Genomic DNA, 17,500 nt, shown 5'->3' with positions numbered 1-17,500 from the left:
GGCCACTACAGGCAAGGGGTCTTGTTTTTGCTGAGGTCCCCTGTGGGGTGCAGGGGCAACACTGCATTGGGGGTCCAGGTGGCAAAGCCCCCTGGAGCAAAGATGACTTTAGGTTTTTGCAAATAGCTAAATTTGACCCTCCTGAGACCAATGCTAATAATTTTTATTTCATACATGTACATGTACGTGTACTTGATGCATTGCAATCTTTTTTATTGTTTCATACAATTTTAGAGATTGATGCATCATAGAGGATTAACAAACCTAATTGACACCAAATAATTCTTGTGTAAACAACTTTAGGATTACATTTTCCCTACTCAGGCATGTACAGTGTATACATTTAGCTGATGTTCATGGAAATGCATAGTAGCTAATAGCCTTGCTATCATTTTCATTTGTCAGAATACCAAATAGATGAAGATTAATTTTATTTTATGACAGAGCCTTAAAGCTTTAAGGCTTTCTAAAGTTGCTAATGATTGATAGAAACTGCTTTATCATACATGTACAGGTAAAAGGAGTTTCTAAACTTCTTGTTTCAAGTGTCAAGCATCAAGAAAATGTATACAGTGTTAGTAAACTGTATCACTCATTTGTATCCACATTTTTCTTGTGACTATATTAAAACAGGTCAGAAATGATGCAAATGTTTGGTCCCATGCCAGCTGAAGACACAAAAGTCAGAGATGTAAGAAGTTAGTTTCCTTCATATCACAAAGAAATGTATACAAGTCATGTAATGTATGGTAAAGCCTGTATTGAAATGGCGTTTAATTTACAAAGATCACTTACAGCATGAGTAATATTATTTTAGTGTTTTATTCATACTCATCATTATGTACAGTGTACATGTACATGTATAATTATTATATGTATGCCTTTTTGATTGTTTTGCATTAAATTTTTACATTGTCATGTATTTCATTTTCTTGGTTTCTTTTTCTTGTGATTCTTTTGATTTTCATATCTTTTTTCTAATATAATTATTGCTCTGAAGGAAAATGTAAGCAGCACATTCAAACGAAGGAGCCACATTAAACGATGTATCCTTTTAGTAAGATCAGCTTCATTGAATGTGGTTAAGTACTTGTAATAAAATTAATTGAATCAGGGCCCTCATTCTTGATACATGTTGTTCATGACCTACAAAATGTCTGCGACGTCACTGTTATTTTACTGTTTAAAGTGCCTACATGTATAACCCCCAAAAATATTTTCACTGAGCAAGAATTTTTTTCATTTCATTGAAACCTCGTGTTTTTATGAATTTTCAAAGTAATTTATTTCTTCTGCACGACCGAGTGAAGTGAAGACTGGGGGTTGTGATGTCATTTCAGGATCTCAGTCATTTGCATCAATTGGTAGTCGTGTAAACAAAGAACACTGCATTTGGCGTATTCACAGAGTTCCTTCGGCTCTTTGCGCGAGCCCTCATGCATCGCCTCACACACCGTTGTTGATTCCTCGATGTCCATTATCTTGTGGTGTTTCTTTCTTGGTTGTAGGACGTTCTACTACAGCACTCTTATTCCTCCTGCATTTTGTCTCAGGTTGCATGTTGACGAGAAGATTGGGATTTTCAAAAGCAGATTATTTATTCTTTATTCCTCTAAATGATAAAGACAAATCCTCTAAATGATAAAGACAAACACAGGGATTGTATTTTGATTTTTGAGCATGTTGAGAATTATGCTCATCTAGAAGGAGATCTTATCTGGTTAGCCTAATGTTTCATAAGAAGGACGTGTACGAAAGAAACGTGTATCAAACAAGAGGGAATGCTCTCAACAATAATTTTCTCACCTTCCTCTTGCTTAGCCTGCGAACTCAAACGTATTTCCAGTGGTCGTTTCTCTTCTTTTGGGGGAGAGAAACGACCGCCGGAAATACGTCTGCGTTCGCAGGCTACCTTTTGCTTCGCTCGCTTTCAGATGGTTTTACACTGTCTTCTACAGACTGTACGGCCAGAGTATAGACAGTTGGAAAGACACAAACCCGAGTTAGATCTGAAAACTTCACTTTGAAGTCATTGTCTCGCAATTACCTCGAACACACAGCCGAGTATTTGGTGGGCTTCCAGTGTGCCTGCTTCAGTTGAGCAAGGGCAACCCACTTTTTTCTTCTCTTTCTTTTCTACATGTATGGAGTAAACTTGAAATACCACGCCAGTCAGATAGTGTCGCAGACTGTTTACAATCCGTGTGATTGTTGAGTATGCTTCGATAATACGGCCACAGAATAATTATCTCCTCCGCAATGGCACAGATTAGTGTTGTGCGTTGTGATTTTTTCCCAATTTCAGCAACTGGATTTGAAACAGGGCTAAACTCGCTCCATTTTCTGCATCACTCCCGAACAACATTCTCCGAGCAACTTTGGCAGGCTTTTCTTTTACTCGTATTCCCAGTTGCGTTTGTGCCATTAGTCTGTCAACAAAATTAATCAGTCAGCTCATTAAATTCTTGATTCCTTTGACTCGATTCTTGACTCGATTCTTGATTGTCGTTCCTCAATCCTCAATCCTTGATTCTCGCGAGGATTGAGGATTGAGTCTTGAAAGAGACTGTCAAGTTACTTTTGTATGGTACTGTAAATCTGGCATTGTGCGATTTTTATTGTCCAAAATGTTTAGTGGAAAAGAAACAAAACAAACAAGGTGAACACACCATAACATCAACCCGGTGTAGCCAATACATCATGCATGCATGCGCATTGCCATCTCACTTGGGTAAATTGGCAGCCATGGACAGCTGTTTTGGTCTTTTGGGCTTCATCAGCATGGCATCTCTTTTGGTGATCGACCGTCCCACACGCTTACCGTTGGAGAATGGCTGTGCTGTTCCCAACCCAGCTTGTCAGAAAGATGATTCTGAATACTTGAGTAATGAATTAATTTTACTGTTTCATTAAAAAAAGGATTTTAAATCTACATTGTAATAAATACACATTGTTCATTGCTGCAATGAGTGAGGTGCATTGCCTAGTTTATTTGTATGCATAAATTTATGTTAAAGTCACTTTGATGTGACAAGAGTCGTGTACTGTACTTTACCCAACCCAGCTGCCATCTCTTGCTGGGGGAATATCAGAACCAATTGATCGCAATGCCTTGTTTAACAATATTTTCATTTCTGAACAACAACACAAAGTATCTTTAATGGTGGCTGGTCAAGGGCTGTGGCTCTGCAGAAGTTTTGGTTTATTATGGCTCTCTTGCATTCTTACTCATGGAATTTCATCACCAAGGTGACTTTTGTGAGTTAAGCGAGGGGTCAATTTTTCCTGGTGTTATTTTGGATTGTTGTTGTCATCAATTCGCACCATGTTGCGAATCATCCCTACGATGCCTTCATCTCACAAAATGGCAAACACAACTACACACTACCATAAGGGTCAAAAGGTCTACTTTTGCTACTGCCTTTTATAGCAATTCTACTTTGACTTTTAGACCTGTGATTCAGCTCATTCATGGCATAGAGACTAACACTGGACCTGATAGTTACCAGAACCAGTGGTGTATAAGAGAAGAAGACAAACGATGGCAATGTTAAGATAGCTCATATTAATCTGCATTCTCTGAAAAACAAGCAATATTTTCACTGTCGAGATAGCCAGGGATTTAGCCTGCGTGCAACACCGGTATCCTTGTAACACCTCAGGGATTAGGAGACAATGCTATTCAAGTCCCCAAGGAACTCATTTGCCTATTTATGCAAACCTTCTCTGGTTTTCGGTCTCTTTCGCCAAATTACGCCGTTCTGGTCCAGTGTGAAATTTTTTGCTTTGAACTTTGAGTCTCGCGTTGCCGAAACTGCAGCACTTCATTATGGCTGTTCCCGTGGAACCTAATGCTGAAGCTTTGGCTAACTGTATACTAGTTCAGGGCCCAGGACAAGGACAGCCGCTAGTACAGGACCAATGGGTTCAAGCTTAAAAAACAACAACTTCAGCCCAAGCACAACAATCTCAAGCGCCACCAGGTGCCGGGGCTGCCCGAGTTCAGGTTGGTGAGGTTGTGTTTTTCACTCTAATGGCCCAGGCCCTTAGTTTACATGTCTACAATGTAAACCAATGTGTACCACGTGCTTTGCCAAGTTTTGCCATTTATGTGTCACTCTGTGGTGTCGTCCCGCTCGTTTCTGTCTGTAGTTGTTTGGTTTTCACTATTGCATTCACTTTGCCCCCTTTGTGTGTTCGACCTCAGAAATAGTTTGGTCGTGTGTTCAACCTGAGAAAGAGTTTGGTCTTGTGGTCGACCTGAGAAAGAATTTGGCCGTGTGTTCGACCTGAGAAAGAGTTTGATCGTGTGTTCGACCTGAGAAAGAGTTTAATCGTGTGTTCGACCTGAGAAAGAGTTTGGTTGTGTGTTCGACCTGAGAAAGAGTTTGGTTGTGTGTTCGACCTGAGAAAGAGTTTGGTTGTGTGTTTGACCTGAGAAAGAGTTTGATCGTGTGTTCGACCTGAGAAAGAGTTTGGTCGTGTGTTCGACCTGAGAAAGAGTTTGGTCTTGTGTTTGACCTGAGGAAGAGTTTGATTGTGTGTTCGACCTGAGGAAGAGTTTGGTCGTGTGTTCGACCTGAGGAAGAGTTTGGTCGTGTGTTTGACCTTTGAAAGAGTTTGGTCGTGTGTTCAACCTTAGAAAGAGCTTCGTTGTGTGTTCGACCTGAGAAATAGTTTGGTCGTGTGTTCGACCTGAGAAAATAGTTTGGTCGTGTGTTCGACCTTAGAGAGAGTTTAGTTGTGTGTTCGACCTGAGGAAGAGTTTGGTCGTGTGTTCGACTTTAGAAAGAGTTTGGTTGTGTGTTTGACCTGGGAAAGAGTCTGGTCGTGGGTGCGACCTGAAAAAGAGTCTGGGCCTCTGTTTGACCAGAAAAAGAGTTTGGTCCTGCTTTCCACCTGAGAGTGGAGTTTGGTTGTGTGTTCAACTTGAAAAAGAGTTTGGTTGTGTGTTCGACCTGAGAGAGAGTTGGGTGGTGTGTTAACTTTACAAAGAATGGGGTAACCTGTTTGGCGTGAAGTTCAGTCGTGTTTCCGTACAGCTTCATACGAGTTTTTTCGTGTGTTTGGTCCGTGCTTATTGTTTAAAAGAGAATTATTGGAGCTTTCGCTCATGTAATTTTTACATTCACTTTCTTGCCTTTTCTTCAGGAGAGCGCTGGAGATGACTTAGCCTCCTTAAAAAAAGAGCTTGCGGCTATCTGCCAGTTACACGGCGCTGGATCTGTTGATTCTGCTTTGTCTCTTCTACGTCAGCATTTGGTGCATCCATCAGGAATTTGTGGCCTTTCCAGCTCTTTAGCAATTGGTTGACGTCGCCAGGGACAAATTAGACGAAAGAGCGTCCAGATTTAGTACTGTCCTGCGGCAAACCCGACCTCTGTTGCTTGATCCCTCATTTTAGCCGTTGCTTCTCAAATTGGTAGGGGATAAAGAAGAGGTGGCGATAGCCAAGGAAATTAAGGTTATATGATCTTGAGAGGAGTTATTTATTTTCTGAGTTTTGTGGAGAGTATTATTAAAATCCTTGTTGCGGTGTGTCTTTTGTTTCCCGTTTCGATTGCTTTAGAGCGGAAGGCGGTGACAAAATCTCGCTTCCCATAACTTAGTATCGTGACAGCAGTCAGTGGTTGTATTGACAGTGAAAATGGTATACTATTTTCACTGTCAAAATAGTCACAGATTTAGCCTGCATGCAACACAGGGATTAGGAGACAATGCTATTCAAGTCCCCAGGGAACTCATTTGCCTATTTATGCAAACCTTCTCTGGTTTTGGGTCTCTTTCGCCAAGTTACGCCATTCTGGTCCAGTGTGGAATTTTTTGCCCCTCCCACCTCCCCTTTGGCGACGCTTGCATCTTTCCCCTATCTCTGTCTTACGACCTTCTGCCTTTGCCAAATCTGGCTTCCCATAACTTAGTATCGCGAAGGCAGTCAGTGGTTTTATTGACAGTGAAAATGGTATACAATCGAAAAAAGATGAATAAAAATAAACATTTTGCTATTAAAAAAAAAATTATACACATACATGCTACCTTTAGGGAGTGAAGCAAAGGACCTAAGTTACATTGTATGTACGTGACTGAAGAAAACGGTTTTTTGTCTTAAAAATGTCTGCGCATTACGTCTGACCACAGTAGGCTTTGGTCGGACATGAGTAAATTTTGTTCTGCCAATATCTGAGGACTGACTGTTATTTGCAGCCCTGTACAGTACTTAACATGCATGTACATACATGTATAATGTTACAGCACTATATGCTCATCATTCCTATCACCTCACACCATAATTACAAATTAGTCAGCTTAAAGATTTTTTTGTCACTTGAAAATGATGTCATGGTGAAATCGAAATGTTGTGTAAATTTCGCTTGTTTGTATTCTTAAATGCTTATCTAAATCTAAGGCTTCGTAGCAGCACAAAGTAGGATATTGCTTTAAAGTTAATACTTTGTTATAATATTTATTGCATGTTTTCATTTTATGATGTCTCATCCGAAACATGACTTGTATTGTCTTTATTAAAAAATGAACTTCAAAAACATCGTGTAGTTCATCAAAGCATTATCTAAATCTATTCTAATTCGCATTTTTATCTACCAAAACTAGACAAAATTTAGCTTCAAAAGACGACTCAGGAGAGAAAAATTCAGGCAAGCCCAAGGCAATTGTAAATACTGTACTTTCTTTAAAAAAGCAAAAGTGTGTACAATACAGTCATGTACATGTAAATTGCAATGTGCCAATACATGCAAACACTGAAAGCCGAGTAAAGTTAAGGCCAATTATTGTATATTAAAGAATTCAGTGAGACGTAGATGTGGGAAAAGTTTTTCTCTTGACACACATGTAGCACTTCATCTTTTGGATGAAGCCATGGCCACTCCACGGATGCCATTACACACAGCTTCATCTCTGTTGAGGAAAGCCAACACTCCATCTCCACTGCGTCAACCACCTCAACCATCTATCGGTCTGTGTTTACATTAATTTTGTTAAAATGCCAGAAATTATTATACATGTACTCTTGGGTCATCAAATCAGGTTTTATGTGTAGTAATGGATATTTTGATGTTGATTTTCTAGGTGGCTCTGTTCCAAGATTAATACAATGGAAACTTCCTCTATGAACTGATATCTGATCATGACTGAACAACAGATGACATTATCAACAACAACTGATAGAGTTACTAATATACTAATAAACACATGACAAGAAGACAACTTGCAAAGTGTTGGCTACATGTAGTTTTGAGCAACCCAAAAAATCAGCTGAAAATAATCACTTGAGATGGTACATGTATTGCATTGCATGGCATTGCATGGTATTGCCTAAAATTTATTATTATTATTTCGTAGTATGAAAACTATTGAAGACCCCTTGTAAACAAAGGAAATCATGGGAAAGAAACTCGAGAACACTTACCGCTAGTCAGAGATTTGGGTGCTGGATATTGTTTTTGGTTGAAAAGTTCATTTTTTTTAAAACTGATTAAATTTTTTCAGAACACTTCCCATTTTGACATAATTATTTTAATATCTTTTTGTAATTAATTAATAATTATGTTTAGTATAAATACACAGGTGATCGCACTCTCTCATTGGCTCACTATCTCGGATTATCAGCCGATAATCCCCTCTGTGGAAGAAATGGCTGCCAGTAGTCATTTTGCCACTGCAAGTGAAAACGATTTCGCGTTGAAATGTTTTTTTTTCTCTTTTTTGAAATAATCACCAGTGCATTTATACTAAAACAATTATTCGCCTCAGGCTCAGTGATTGTCAGTGAATATTCACCGATAATCACCTCGACTTCGGTGAATAATTGTTAAATAAAATAAAATAAAGAAATCATTTTGAGATTATTATGATGGATTGTTGTCTCTGATGCTACCAGAGACAATCAATTATATATTGCATGTGAACAATAATTTTCATTTTTTAGGGCTAAATGCTCAGCTTATTATGAATGGTTAGCGTTCGTGTAAGGTTAGGGACACTACCTGTATTTTAGTAATCAGGGTTAAGCTCTCATGCAGACATGAGACCTTTGAACGCATCTGAGTTGATTGATCCGGGTTGAAGTATGTTTAGATGGTTTGACTAAAAGGCAATTTTTATAGATTACAAAAATACTAAGCGAAAGAACAAATAGAATACATGTAAAGGATAAAATAAACAAACTTACAGATATTTCCTATGTCTGGCTTTGAAGGTAGGAATCGGAATAAAATTGGCAAAATATGATTGAAAATTATTACAATTACTGAAACCTAGTTGAGCAATCCAATGATGATTTAGCGATCGTATTACACTTACCCGGAAATTGGCCAGTTTTTTCAAGTTTGGAGACATTGTCTTCAGAAAGACACCAAAAATTAAATGCGAATTATAGTTCTTTGTGCATCTGCCTGTGCAAACAACGAGTAACACTAGACAGTGGCGTCAGGGGTGCAGGTAACTGTAACACACATTTGAATCTAACAAATATTTGTCTCTGACCTGCCTGCACTTATTTCAAATAGCGCTGATAAACAGTATTTAAGTCCAAGCACCCATTTTAAAATGGTTAGCTTTCAATAACTGCGTGGCTATGTTGTTCATATGTTGCGTTGCTGTGTTGTTAGAACCTGTAATAATCATTCTAAGGAGACTCCCATATGAATAGCAAATAACGGTCGGTGTACAGGTCCCATACGAATAGCCACTGCCAAACCACGTAGAAAACATCCAGCGCCCAAATCTCTGACTAGTGGTAAGTTTTCCTGGGTTTCTTTCTGGTAATTTCCTGTTTACAAGGGGTCTTAGTTTTTGTACTTTGAAATCTAAGACCTGGTCTTAGTTTTCATACTCCGTCTACCAAAAACTAAGTCTTAGGTCTTTGAGGGTCTTAGTTTTGGTAGCACCCACTAATCTCTTGCCTTTTTTTTTAATTACATGTAATTTTTCAGGTACTGCATTATCAGAAACTGAATTTGACTTGACATCGGAGGTATTAACTCTACTGTGTTGTGTTTCATAGGGTTCTGAAGCTCTTATTAGATACAGAACTATAATTATTTAAGTATTTTACTTGTCAAGAAGTTTTAGTTTTACTCCTGTATACAAACTGTTACAATGCATGTATTGATGGCAGCTGTGTTTCATAATTTACATTACCCTCACATTCAAAGACTCAATTACTTGTGTGTTGTACTGATTGTTTTTCTCCTTGCAGCATGGTTCCTATCTCAGTGAAGGTCCTGGACCACTCTCTTCTAAACCACCACCCATATCCATACTGGTAAAAAAATGTTAATATTGAAGAGCAACAATCCAAAAAATAAGGCAAAATGATATTTTTTCTTAAATGTACTGTAGTGTTGAAAAATGTTTTAAGCCTGCCCATTTTATTAAGATAATTATTTTCCTTTTGTTGTGGGTGAAATTAGTGTTCTTTAGTCATGTTGACTGTAATTTAAGTCCTGTTTTGCACAGTCGTGGTTAGAAATAATACTACATGTACAAGCTGATTGATGTTTATGAAATGGAAAACGTACCGTGTTTCTATCGAGTTATAGAAACACGAGTGAAAGTTTGGGAGAACAAGAAACAGCTTTTTCGAGTTCTCCCAAACTTTCACGAGTGTTTCTATAACTCGATAGAAACACGGAGTACGTGTTTTCTATTTCTTTCAGAAAACAACATGACGAGAAAAAGGAAAACAACTTGTTAACTCTAATTATCAAAAATTAATGTAAATTGTCTTTGCTCGCGCCATCACTACGTCAACAGCTTGTGCTACAGCGTAGTTCTGTGTCTCCATCGAGTTATAGAAACACGATTTTTAGCCAATCAGTGCGCATTTATTTAGGACTTTTCTAAACTATAATAATAACATGATAACAGTTACAATAATAATGTAACTGTGTGGTATGCGAATTATTGACATTGGCACACCACTAGACAGTGTACAACTCTATCTACAATGTATAGAATCAATTATGTATTCTTGCTTGTTATTCCTGTATTCTTCGAGAATTATGAATTTGTTGAATCATTTGCTTTTGACAGGGTTCATTGTCCTTCATGGAGACCAGTGGATCAAGTCAACCTTTGATTCCTAATGAACCCCTTACTCCACATACAGAGGTAACAATTCTAATAATTTTTAAGAAATTAACAATAAAAATAAACATTACGTGGCATTATTTTTGGTGTACCTCCACGTTCATGTAGCTAAGGAAAAAGTTTGGCTTAGATGGAGTTAGCTCCATTTCAGCATTTGATGGTTTTAATTAGAAAAAAGAGACCAAAATAAGAACATTTAAGCTGACTCCATTTTTGTGAAATGTTTTCCTTACCTACTGTACAGTTCTACTAACTGGAGTCAAATTAATTTTACCAAAGGATGGTTTAGTTTTCAAAACACCTTTAATCAGGAAGAGACTGAAACTCAACACTCACTTACATGTACGTACTATGTATGTAGCCGAATTCATCCAAAAAAATTTCCATTCTTTGTTTAAATGTATAACACTGGGTAACCTTTATCCACAAGGAAAAATTATTTACATGTACAGCAGTACTGTAGATATCTCCTATATTTAAATTTTTCTCAGTTGCAGTTATTTTTTTGAAATGTAATTAGCAGAATTATATTTCAATAATTTTTATTGATTGTCTACACATTTGCAAAAGCTATTTGCATGCTTACGATCACTTCAAGAGTATTTAATGTACCTTTAATACATGTACAGGTCTTTACTGATCAAAGATTGTGCTTCCTTAGCTTACTACTGCATGATATAGATCTGAAATACAAAAACGTTGTTTGGTTTATTCACCAGGATTTTGCACTGAAAAGTACTGAGGATTTAACTCAGTTAACTGGAAATGTTAGTATGCTTACAGTGAAGGACCCTTTGCTTGCAGGTTAGGATATACTGTACACATACCTTCATGTGTACCTGTACTTGTAATTTGGCCTCTTTTCTTAATCATACATCTTCAAGAGACCTGTATGTTATAAATCATACATTTTACGTTTTTTCTAATTTTCTGACCATTTTATCGCTGTTTGTAAAGATTACAGTTCAGAATAGCCTTCAAACATTCAGTAACAGTTCACTTGTGTTTGCATACACTTCTATTTTTATGGCAGTTTCATGTACTTACTGTTCAGACATTGTGGTTCAGACCTTTACACCCATTAGTTTTGAGAGACTTAATACTGATAATGATTATTTTTTTGGGAACTGTATATGATCTGCAGCGAGTGCAAGTTTGTTTGAAGAATTCATGAATGCAATGACGTCCTCTCCTGACACACAACACATTTTTGATGTTGTTGCCAGGTATGAAAAGGTAAGTGATCAGAAATGTTTCCAATCAATCAGCTAACATTAGTTTGGTAGAGTAATGTAAACCCTGGAGGAAGACGACTTTTAATATGTTTTGGAGTTGATACTGTTGTGTAATACCAGTAGTCTTTGCTTAGAATAATTTCAATTATTATTCTGCAATAAACTGTATGAAATTGCTTATGAATACTACATGTACAATCATGTACACATACCTTTTAAGGTCTCAATAAAGGTAAATTTGGGTGTCTTGAGCTAAAATTTTTGTTTTTGCAAATTTTGAATCGGTGACCTGTAAAGTATACTTTCCCTTAAAAAAATCTGAAAATTTAATTTAAAACCGCTAAAATCGCTTTTCTTTGTTTCTCGCCATAATCTGCACACGAAAAATGATTTACATATCATGTCAATATTCACACATAAAAAGATTGGGTGTCGATTGACAGCCTTCACATGTGATCTGCTACCTTAGCACATTGCCTTGAACGCTGATTGGCTCAGCATAATTCAGGCTTTCAGCAGACCGTGAACTGCACATGAAACTTCAAGCTCAATTATAAGTTATGGGTTTATTTTGACAGGTTTTAAGATACTGCTTCCAAACTTTCAGTTGTAATAGATGATTGCAAGTCCCCCGAATACTGTGGGAGGGATTTTTCGTTTGTCTTTGGAGACTTTGGTGCATGGTAATTCTTAACATGTCCAAGATTCCTCACACAGTGTTGGAGTGCATTCATCCGAGATTAAGGTGCAACAAAGTGCAGTTTTTCAGTCCCCAATAAAGGTGTGGGAACTTCTGCAGCAGACTTGGTCATTCTGAGTTTGAGGCCTCAAAACTAAAAGCAACACTAAATCCCAAGAAAACTGAAACTTTATTCGAAATAATTCAATCTATTAGCTTTAATATGATATCTACATGTAGTTTGACCTTATACAAAAAAATAATGGCGCAACAATTTCATTTTTCTGCGGCCACCTATTTTTCCTTTACCGAGACCTTAAGGTATCATTTTTCATCATTGTGAACAAAGGTTATATTGTTGTTAATGTGGTGACCAGAGCCCTCTATTCAAATCTTAAATTACTAGTTTTAAAGTAATGTAACATACAATATGAATATGAATGGCAGATCTGTATCACATTTACAAATTTGAGGTGAAGCCAAGAGCAAAATATCGAAAGAAACGTTAATGTGCAGGTGAATGAAAATAACTTTGTATCATATATACAGCTATTGATTGAAAAGTTTCTTTTGTTTTCCCATCAGGAATTTTTAACAAAGTTCATAATGTACATTTATAGATACCATTGTACATTATTATAATAATTGAAGAATTTTACATTTAAAATTCAGATATTACCAATTTATATTTTTTATTCATTGAAAGTCCACATTAGCCTCTAGTGGTTATGGTATTTCTTGACCTGCATGCATTAACAAGTTAATGCACAGTATTCTTTTGTTCCTGTGGTTGGCACAGTTCACTGACAAAAACAATGCTAAAAGGTATGTCCTGCATACTTTCATTGTTAGGCCTGTAGAGAACAGCGCCGACTTTTAAATAGACTAATAAGACAGTCAACACCTGGGAAAACCAAGTAAGTTTTTTTTTGTAACAATAGCTTTGTTTTTAAACATACATTAATTAATGATACATTTACAATAATTGTAATTTTGTGAAAAAAGGTCAGTTAACCGTAAGTTTTGATAGTTCAGAAAACTTGCTGTGTTGGTTCTTTGGCTGATACAATACATGTAACTTACATTAGGAGGGTTTTTAGATACACTTTAAATGAATGCATGCCTAATTAAAAAAAAGTTACTGCAGGAAAAAGTTGATAAATCTATGAAAGAAAAAGATTGAAAAAAAAAAACATCCAGTGGCCAGATTTATTTTCTGCTCCCGTTTTTTTTAAGTAAATTAGTGTAAAATTATTGTCCAACATATTTCACAGATATCAATATTGTCTTGTCTTGAAATGAATAATTTTATTGTTATCAGTGAAATAGTCACTATTATACATGTACCAAGAATTGTTTTTCATGGTGTTAATCGTTGCTTTTAATACTGTTGTTTCACCGTGGCAACTGTGATTTCATTGAAAATACCCATAAGACGTCCCATACATGTATATGCATCTGCAGTTGTTAATCTAATTACATAATTCTACTGTAGGTTGAGGACAAACATGGAACTACCACTCCATATATTAATTATTATTCTGCAAATTCATGTACATGTAATATTGTGTCCTGTAGGATCAACTGTCTCATTCCCAGGGATTGGGAAGGCAAAATACTTAAATGGGCCTATGGCCTCGACTTTCAAACGTTATGGGCCATTTTGTAAGAGTATGGGCCATTGAAGTCATAGGGTGGGTCAGATGATGGGGAATAAAAATAATAGAAATGATAAGTGCAATCCATGGTAGCAGCACAGTATTTTTACATTTCGTTTCATTTAGTATTTCTTAGTCACAGTGAATGTATGGTATGTAACCCTGGCTACTGTACCTGTCACAGTCCCACTCTTAAAAAAACATTGTTACTGTAAAACTGAACTCAAGAACTGTCTTAAAAACTGTGGTAACAACTGTTAACCAGCAGGTAAACTGAACTTTAATTTCAGTAAGATTGACGTATTTCAGTGAGCTGTTCACAATAAATATAACTTACTTTGATGTAGTTTCTGCTAAAAGTCGTTTACACAGAAAAAAACATTTTTACAGAACATGGCGTCTCTTTCGTACACGGAACTTCCTGTCTTCGTTTGCACTTGCAGTTGAAAGTGGGGAGGGAGGTATTCGTTTTGTTTCAGTCGTTACGGTATCGGTGTTATCATTTTTGCGAGCTATCTTAGCAGGCTGGATGTTAAAAAAACTTGAAGGTTTTCTTTGTCCTTGACCATCTAGTTTTGGAGCTTTCTTTGGAGGCATTATAATGAAAATGCAAATGAATTTTTATTCATTCCGGTGAAAATGACAAGAACAGAACTGAAGCACATGTCATGGCTCGACAGAACCTCATTTGCAAGCTGAAAGTGATCAGAAGATGCCTGGGGACAAAAATTAAACATCACGAAAGAAGGAAAGACATAAGTCGATATTAAATTTTCGTGTTGTTATTTGACGTATTACAAAATTAATACACAGATTATCACCCATTACACGACTAGGACGCATGCTGGGCCCAGTTAGGAGTTTTTGAATGCGACATTTTCTTACTTTAGGCATGATTTGCGCATGGTGCAAGCCTTTCCCAATCCCTGCATTCCTGCACATTTGCCATGAGTTTCTCAGGTTTCAATTGATTTGACGTGACACCCTTACTACTGTACACACTCGTGCATGTACTTTACATTTTTTTGTTGAACTTTTTTCTTGTTGCTTGTAGTTCTGAATCTCTTTGCGTTTTGCTTACTTGATTACACTGTACATGTATCACTCTTTTTACTAGATTAAGAGGATACTTCAAGCAGTCTACAAAAGTGAGAGATGGGTTGTACCCTTTCTTAGCTTTCTTCTGTGCTGATATTTTAATTTTTTGTCTGCTGTAGATTTTCCAGGCAAGTTGATATAGAAGATCTCATTTCTCAAGAAAGTTACACCTGGAGACTTGTTGGCTCTTTATATAGGTACTTGTGTATTTTTGTTATCTTATAATAAAAATTATGTTATCATTGCAAGGCATTACATGTTCCTTCTGTTGTGACTTTCTTATTTTAGATTCTTTTGTGGTCATATGTTTGATGTATGATTTTACCGCTTAGACGTTAACTGTGCATACGCATTGTGTACTTATTTATTTACAAATCTTTTAAACATCCAGGCATTCTCGTCAGCAGAGCCTCGGGTCGACCCAAACCTCTGGGAATCTATGTAGGAGAACATGCGCCCCGTAGGGTTCTTACAGTACCTGCTCACTCCTCATGCTAACATGAATGCACCAATTAGAGACGCTTTTGATTCTTCTTCACGAAAACCTATAAGAAGACACTTTGTTTCAGGGTTCCCCAGAGCTCTTCTCTCCTTCAGTCAAGAGAAGAACTCTGGGGTCGAGATTGACATCCATGGTGATGGGCAATACCCTTTGTGGATTATTAATGTAGATTTAGATAGATAGATAGTTTATTGCAGCATTTTACAAGGCAGTCACCAGACTGAATTGTGTAAAAAATTACATAATAATCGATATGATTTATTTACATGTAAAAAAAAAAAATCATTAAAACTATTTCTAACTAAATACCGAAATATTCCGGGAGAAAGTGGTGGAGTTTATGCTCTTTATCTAGCTTAATAGAGGTGAAGAGTTTCTCGCACAATCCGGACCGTCTTTCTTTAAGCGTGCATAGATTGAATCGAGAGTTTCGCAGTATGAACTTGCTGGTGCGAATACAGATAAGGCGCACCTCTGCATACGCTTGATGTCGTTGCATAGATACGCAGGGAGGCTATGGTGAAAAACTGGTGCACAAAACCAAAAGGTCTGTTAACTTTTAAGCTCCAAGTGCAATTTCTTTAGTAATGTCTGTCAGCACACTCCGGCAAGTCTTCAACACATTTGAACTATCGCGCTTTTAGCTTTTTCTTTCATATTAACTTTTCGAGCAATGTCACCAGCGTTTGCACGACTGGTTTTAAAAGCGGGCATTGATTGCGGTATTTAAAAGTAGAAGTATGACAGGGATGTTGCTAAGCGCCGGCTGCGGGCAAAAATCGCCGCTTTAGAAAGGGGTTATCACTGGCTGAATTTTGTCCGTCGATCAAAGTCACTGAGAAGATTACAAATTCTCTACATTGTACACTCGATATGTTGGCAAAAAAATTGAATATCTGTTATTATTAACTTCTCAACCTTGGTAATGCATTTCTCGCTCTCCAATTGGTTTACTCAATCTTGGTTGCACTAAGCATTGCTAAGCTAAAATTAGTTTTGCCGGAAAGTGAAATTTCTCTCTGAATAAAGCAAAAAAAAAAAACGTTTTAAAAGTACGCAAAAAGGTAAGAAATGTTTTTGTGCTGAGCATGCGTCTGTCTGCCCACCAGGTATATATATTACACAACATCACATCTTCATCGCGTTTTGTCAAGTGTTGTGTATTTTGTGCTTCATTATTCAAGGAAAAGGCTCTTCTGGAAAGAGATTGATCCTGAAATTTTGTTTTTGGCATGATTAGGTCTCTTGTTTTCACACATGCAATGAAATAGGAACGGTTTTGTGCCTCTAATAGCAAATATGTTGTTTGTTTCAAGAAATGTTTTGCTGGAAAAGGTTTTGTGAGATTTCCAGCCTTTGTAAATTTATCATGTTGTGTACAGATAATGTTCAACCTTAACAAATTTGCATACGTGGGTTGAAATGTGATACGGGAGGATTTTTGTGGTAGTGCACTGTAAGCAGCGCGTGCGTAAGTCACGCAAATAAACAGGTCTGTTGGAAGCGTGCTTGAGTTTCAACAAAATGAGCCCCTAAATCAGCACAAAATTACCTGCTATTTCCAAAATGATGGAATTATCTGGTGATAAATAACCTCGTCTTGGAGAGTAAAGTTTTGACTTTGCAGAAACAATGGTCAAGCTCAAGAGTTGGGCGATTGTGATCTTTGTGTTGAATTCACTCATTTCTTGTCAAGCTTTATAACACTTGAAAGAAAAAGAAAACTAGCAGAAACAAAAACGCGATATCTTGCCGTGATTTGACACAGATGCTTCACTGTTTCGCGAGTACACACGCCGCGGTAACTTGATCATGGTGCCCGCTGAATTCAATGTCTGAATTCAATGTTTGATTTTGTGATTTACTTGTGCAGCCAAAAGTACAATAACAAAATTGAACATAGCAAAACTCTCCCAAATTGTTTTTTGCTGATGGTAACTTTTTATATTCACAGTTCAAAATTAATGTTTTCATGTCGTAAATTTTGTTGCTGCTGGCAAAATATTTTATTCTCAATCGACCATCCCGAAAACTTCCTTCTGCTCTTCCTATGTGTATCAATATTTATTTACTTTTGCATCAATATTTGTTTTGCATAAAGCAAGCTAACAAAATCTGTACCTTGCTTTGAGCGTTAAAATAGAATTGTTGGTCCTATGCTTCTCTTACAAAGGTCGAGGTATATTTTTTAGGTCACCCATCCAGATACTAATCCTGT

At 37.0% G+C, this 17,500-nt stretch overlaps 1 protein-coding gene across 1 annotated transcript in view; it reads left to right on the top strand.

Moving 5' to 3' along the window:
- The window catches only part of LOC138040515 (nuclear pore complex protein Nup107-like), a 40,776-nt gene that overhangs the window by 7,103 nt on the left and 16,173 nt on the right, over positions 1-17,500 (top strand). Inside the window, exons 3-12 of the mRNA XM_068886229.1 lie at positions 634-691; positions 1,001-1,046; positions 6,854-6,973; positions 8,952-8,992; positions 9,218-9,283; positions 10,054-10,131; positions 10,830-10,914; positions 11,255-11,346; positions 12,877-12,941; positions 14,900-14,977. Coding sequence (XP_068742330.1) covers positions 634-691; positions 1,001-1,046; positions 6,854-6,973; positions 8,952-8,992; positions 9,218-9,283; positions 10,054-10,131; positions 10,830-10,914; positions 11,255-11,346; positions 12,877-12,941; positions 14,900-14,977 — 729 coding nt within the window. The remainder of the gene's footprint in view (positions 1-633; positions 692-1,000; positions 1,047-6,853; positions 6,974-8,951; positions 8,993-9,217; positions 9,284-10,053; positions 10,132-10,829; positions 10,915-11,254; positions 11,347-12,876; positions 12,942-14,899; positions 14,978-17,500) is intronic.

Source organism: Montipora capricornis, chromosome 3 (genome assembly GCF_036669925.1).
Source record: "Montipora capricornis isolate CH-2021 chromosome 3, ASM3666992v2, whole genome shotgun sequence".
NCBI lineage: Eukaryota > Metazoa > Cnidaria > Anthozoa > Scleractinia > Acroporidae > Montipora > Montipora capricornis.
Note: the sequence above shows the minus strand (reverse complement) of the source record. Positions and strands in the feature narration are given on the sequence as shown.